The following is a 6,000-nucleotide window of genomic DNA, read 5'->3' as shown; positions in this document are numbered from 1 at the left end:
TCAAATGAAACAACTAGCCTACAAGTGTGCTTGCTCTCGTTCCTCAAGGCACAGCTAGTAAAGAAAAGTACCTTATAGTTGGAGACTTCTTTGATTCATAAAAGTGCATTGAAATTGCTTAGGTTAGGAACTGTGCACATTTCGGAGACACCATTTAGTCCTCACTTAAACCCTTGTGTTTTATGTTGCACCTACACCAACATTTTCCAGGAATAGTGTTATTTAATGTATCCTGGGTATTTCCTGCGAAAAGTAGAGTAAATGTAAAATTCAAATCAAATCAAGTGCGTAATGTTTGGATTGTCTTGTCACGTGAACCGTTGCGTAGGCCTACTCACCTTTAGGCTAATAATTTCCCCATGATATCCAAACTGTTTCCTTTCAATTGTTACCATGGTTATGCATATTCTTTTCACAGTTCTGTAAGAAACGTTTCAATTTGGCTCTATCCAGATAGGCCAATTCCCTAAATAAATATCTCTGTAATTCATATGAATCCCTCATTCCTGTTTGAGAAGTCATCTTTTTAAGACCCAAACTGCTTTGAGTTCCCCCCTGGCCTGTTGGATGCATGGGATTTGAGTTCGGAAAGAGGCATTGGTTGGCTATTCCAGGGTTGCATCCCAAATGGCACTACTACCAGAGCTCTATAGGTCAAAAGTAGAGCACTATATAGGTAATAGGGTGCCATTTGGGACACAAGATAGAGAGGAGGAATGGATGGAAATGGTCCAGAGGGATAAAAAAAAAAATCCCCCAACTGCATCAGGACTCAGGCAGATTTATGACTAAGGCCCATAATCTTAGAATAGTTTCCGCTCTGTGTTTCTTAACTGGATGTTTATTTCATTATACTGTATGTCAGAGGGCAATAAAATGCTGGAGATTTCCCCACAAAGCACCTTGTTTTATGTCCAGGTCCTTCACTGTAAATTACCCACAAAGCAGCTTGTTTTATGTCCAGGTTCTTCACTGTAAATAACCTGGCAACAAAAAAATAGACTTCAATGCAAAAAAACAAAAAAAAAAACATATTTAATCATATTCAGAGACAGATTTTTCCAGTCTGGTGATACATGGATAGTCAGGTTTCACTAGCCTTATCAACTTGACAGTGTCCATCCCAAATGACACCTTATTCACTAATTAGGGAATAGGGTGCCACTTGGGACGCATCCACAGCTGTTGCTCCATAGGTGGATAATCACTGCAGCCAGGGCACATACTGTAGAATAGATGGTTCACTTTAATGTGTGTGAGAACACGAGGCCTTCATTCAAAACACAAGAAAAGCAACCTGTACAAATACTGATTAAAGGAATCGTACAAGAGTGGTGTAAACACATATACATATTCACAAATATTCCATAATCAATAGTCCACTCTCTTAGCAATACTCGTCTCTTTGCCTTGAAAAACAACACAGTAGCCTGCCCAAAGCATTTGCATTTTTATGTTATGAAATTACTATTAATAATAATAATTACAGTAATCACAAAACTAAGTGAGTTTATATTACCTCTAGTAGAAAACGTGTCCTAAATGGCACCCAAGTCCCTTTATAGTTCACTACTTTTGGCCAGGGCCATAGGATGCCATTAGGGACAGGCCCCTAACAGACAAGCTGGCCCTCTCAAAGCCCTTGAGACAGAAGTGTAAGGAGTGCTGCAGTCCTGTGTGTCACCCCATTTCTGTCCTCTTATTGCCGGTTCCTCTCTCCTCCTCAGACAGCACTGTTCGATCTTTGGTGAACACGATTGTTATTGTCATTTATTTCATAATGCACTCTGCTGAAGGGTCATGGACACACTCACAGTAGATCTTGTCTGTTTCTTTTGCGCAAAGTCTTAAAAAAACAGCCTCGAGATTCTATTGTTGCTGCTCTTTTGGGGATTTTGAATACACATGTAAGTTACTTTAAAACCAAAACATTCTGCGCCCCCCCCCCTCCATTCTTCCCTCGTCCCACTCTTGGGTGACAATCCCTTCACCCCCGTTTCTGTTCTACACACAGTCAAAGAGAGATATCAGTTCATCATGTTCGTTCTCTCGCTCTCAACAGGAAGTCTTCTCTGGCCCGTCCATGTCAATTGAATCAGTGGTTGCAGGGAGTAAGACACAGATGTCCCCCCTCAGCTGAGCTCGAAGCCTGCGGAGGACTCAATGGCGTACAGAAGCTTGTTCCTCATCAGGTGCTGGTCGCAGAACTCGGGCAGCTTAAGCAGGTTCATACAGGTGGAAGCTGTGGGCAGGCGCTCTAGGTCATTCCCCCCGTTATGTATGCAGAAAGCTGGGTACAGTTCCTGGAAATATGGGTGAGATGGGGAGGGAGAACTGTGTCAAACTAGAGGTTCAGGAGGGCCACGGAGGCCCTTTATACATTCAATTCATACAACTGATGTACCACGCATTTGGCATAACACTAGTGATACAACAGTTTTTTTTCTGGACAAAATAATTCATTACAAGCGACGTCAGGATATAAATGTGATAAGCCGTGAAAAAAGCGTGGATATACAATTAAAATAGGCTATTATGTTTGAAGGAGACCGAGTGTGACACTTGGATGCTGAGCAAGAGTAGCAAATGGTAATTTCATGTTTTCAGTCTGGCACTTTATAAAATGACACTTTCTGGTGAAGAGGCCAGGCTATCTCCACTCACATCATCAAGGCCAAGACACTGGCCGCATCCCAAATGGCACCCTATTCCCTATATAGTACACTACTTTTGACCAGAACCCTATAGGTTTTCCTATGGTCCCTGGTCAAGGGTGGCAGCACTATATAGGGAATAGGTGCCATTTGGAGCGCACCCATTGACGGTTTCCATCAGAATCCACAGGAATCATCCTTTCTGTTTCTAACGTCCAGCCGCTCTATAGCTATTTAAAGATTAGGAGCGTGGCGTGGGGTTCAGCGCCTATACCAGCCTAGTTAAATGGTTCCTGGGGGGCTCGGCGGTAACGACGGCATTTTTCGGACAATTATCGTATTAAACTATCGTTCCTTATTGAGAAAGTGTCATTATGGAAGCGATCATTCTGGAAAAAGAGGCTATCCATCATCTTTTTAAATGGCTTCTCGTGAAAGAGCTATTTCTCCGCTAATGAATCTTCGGGACGTTTACGGCAGCTAATTAAGGCTGGTCTGGCACGGGCCCAGGGTTAGGGTCAGGGGCCGCTCCCCGCCCCCCACCCTACCAATCACCATCATCGCCCCCTCTCCGGGCCCAGAGAGGAGATCAGGAGGAGACCGGGAGTGGGGAAGAAACCGGGAAGGGCAAGGACATCACATCCACACACTCCCCAATGTCAAATTCATTAAACAGGGGGGAGCTCTCCAGCCCTCCTTCCTAAGCCACCAAGGGAGATTTTTAGGAGTGTTCCCACCCGTACCCTCTTCTCTCTCCCCACTGTGGGAGTACTTAAGTATTCTTAACTAAAGACGGCAACAAACCGTAATAAAACCAATCATATGACAATTACAGCTGGTTATCCTAAGTACGGTGTGTATATAAAAGTCCTAATGGATTTCAGCGTTGCTCTCTTTTCTATTTCCAACCGTTTTAGTGTCCCTATAAATCAAGTCATTAGGAAAGTGAAACGGCTGATGACACGATAATGGTAATTCCGATAAACGCAATTCCACCATTTCAGCACAGGTTTCAGCTCTTGGCTGAAGTCATTTTGGAAACAAACAGTTTTCGATGATGTTACAGCAATGTTTTGGTGCTAGTTTTTGGGGTCGGGCTATTAAAAACTAGTATATTCATTCTGGGGTTATACCCTGTGCCCAACTAAAGAAAGAGGAAATCATTAATAATGTGAAACTAACTTCACTACTACTCACGAGCCAACCGTGCTAATAATCCAGAGAAGGGCTGTAAACCACAGTGCAGGATAAGATAAGCATGAACCAGGGAGCCTTAGGAGTCTTATCACTAAGCCCAATTTGAAAATGTTCATCGGAGGGTGTCATCAGGACAGGTATTTTCATTACATGCCCATTAGAACAGTGAACACTCCATAGTGCTGGCCTTTGTCTGGGGGGGGGGGGGGGGGGCTGCGTCCCAAACGGCTCCCTATATAGTGCACAACTTTTGGTCAATGTGTGCATTAGATAGGGAATAGGGTGCCATTTGGTACCCAGAGTGTTTGGTTAAACCCCGGATAGCACCGGCTACAATCAACAACACCAGACGGAGGGTAGAAAATAAAACGGGCGCAGGAACAAACTGACAGGGTGAACTTTTGGTCAACCCTCACCTTGAAGCCCAGGAGAGGAGGCCGCGAGCAACTGGTGACAAACTTGAGCAGCTTGCGTTTCTCTTCATCGGTGAAGCTCTCTACCACCTCCCAGAAGATGGTAATGACAGGGTGGGTGGCAGTGTAACCACCTGGAGAAGAGAGGGACAGAGAAAGGACAATATTTTTTTTTTAAACAGTAAATGAATCCACTGGCAGACAGAAGTAGTTGTCATGCCAGTCATACCATCTCGACCACCACACATTGTTCTTTAGAGAGCAACCGTATCCCATGACTAGGCCACCTGGCCCATGAAGTTGACAGGAAAGCGTGACAGTTAACTCTATGGAAATCCTCCTGTTTTTTTTATTTCACCTTTATTTAACCAGGTAGGCTAGTTGAGAACAAGTTCTCATTTACAACTGCGATCTGGCCAAGATAAAGCAAAGCAGTGCGACACAAACAACAACACATAGTTACACATGGAATAAACAAACATACAGTCAATAATACAATAGAAAGTCTATATACAGTGTGCGCAAAAGAGGTAGAATAAGGGAGGTAAGGCAATAAATAGGCCATAGTGGCGAAATAATTACAATATAGCAATTAAAAACACTGGAGTGAGATGTGCAGAAGATGAATGTCCAAGTAGAGATACTGGGGTGCAAAGGAGAAAAATAAATAAATAACAGTATAGGAATGAGGTAGTTGGATGGGCTATTTACAGATGGGTTATGTACAAGTGCAGTGATCTGTGAGCTGGTTCTGACAGCTGGTGCTTAAAGTTAGTGAGGGAGATATGAGTCTCCAGCTTCAGTGATTTTTGCAGTTCGTTCCAGTCATTGGCAGCAGAGAACTGGAAGGAAAGGCGGCCAAAGGGGGAATTGGCTTTGGTGGTGACCAGTGAAATATAACTGCTGGAGCGCGTGCTACGGGTGGGTGCTGCTATGGTGACCAGTAAGCTGAGATAAGGCGGGGCTTTACCTAGCAAAGACTTATAGATGACCTGGAGCCAGTGGGTTTGACGACGAATATGAAGCGAGGGCCAGCCAACGAGAGCATACAGGTCGCAGTGGTGGGTAGTATATGGGGCATTGGTGACAAAATGGATGGCACTGTGATAGACTGCATCCAATTTGCTGAGTAGAGTGTTGGAGGCTATTTTGTAAATGACATCGCCAAAGTCAAGGATCGGCAGGATAATCAGTTTTACGAGGGTATGTTTGGCAGCATGAGTGAAGGAGGCTTTGTTGCAAAATAGGAAGCCGATTCTAGATTTAATTTTGGATTGGAGATGCTTAATGTGAGTCTGGAAAGAGAGTTTACGGTCTAACCAGACACCTAGGTATTTGTAGTTGTCCACATATTCTAAGTCAGAACCATCCAGAGTAGTGATGCTGGACGGACGGGCAGGTGCGGGCAGCGATCGGTTGAAGAGCATGCATTTAGTTTTACTTGCATTTAAGAGCAGTTGGAGGCCACAGAAGGAGAGTTGTATGGCATTGAAGCTCGTCTGGAGGTTAGTTAACACAGTGTCCAAAGAAGGGCCAGAAGTATACAGAATGGTGTTGTCTGCGTAGAGGTGGATCAGAGAATCACCAGCAGCAAGAGCGACATCATTGATGTAAACAGAGAAGAGAGTCGGCCCGAGAATTGAACCCTGTGACACCCCCATAGAGACTGCCAGAGGTCCTCTACTGACGGAAAGAGGTCAATATCCTTACAGGATACCCGGGCCAGGTCGATTAGA

General features: G+C 44.2%; 1 protein-coding gene across 1 annotated transcript in view; it reads right to left on the bottom strand.

Annotated features, from left to right (window-relative positions):
* Positions 1–1,016: 1,016 nt before the first annotated feature.
* Positions 1,017–6,000, bottom strand: part of LOC120027594 (ubiquitin-protein ligase E3C-like) — a 37,625-nt gene continuing 32,641 nt past the window's right edge. Inside the window, exons 23-24 of the mRNA XM_038972579.1 lie at positions 4,268–4,398; positions 1,017–2,303 (exon numbers count right to left, since the gene is read on the bottom strand). Of these exons, the coding sequence (XP_038828507.1) occupies positions 2,133–2,303; positions 4,268–4,398 (302 nt within the window). The 3' untranslated portion in view covers positions 1,017–2,132. The remainder of the gene's footprint in view (positions 2,304–4,267; positions 4,399–6,000) is intronic.

This window comes from Salvelinus namaycush, chromosome 33, assembly GCF_016432855.1.
Source record: "Salvelinus namaycush isolate Seneca chromosome 33, SaNama_1.0, whole genome shotgun sequence".
Lineage (NCBI taxonomy): Eukaryota > Metazoa > Chordata > Actinopteri > Salmoniformes > Salmonidae > Salvelinus > Salvelinus namaycush.
This window is presented reverse-complemented; position numbering and strand designations above follow the sequence as displayed.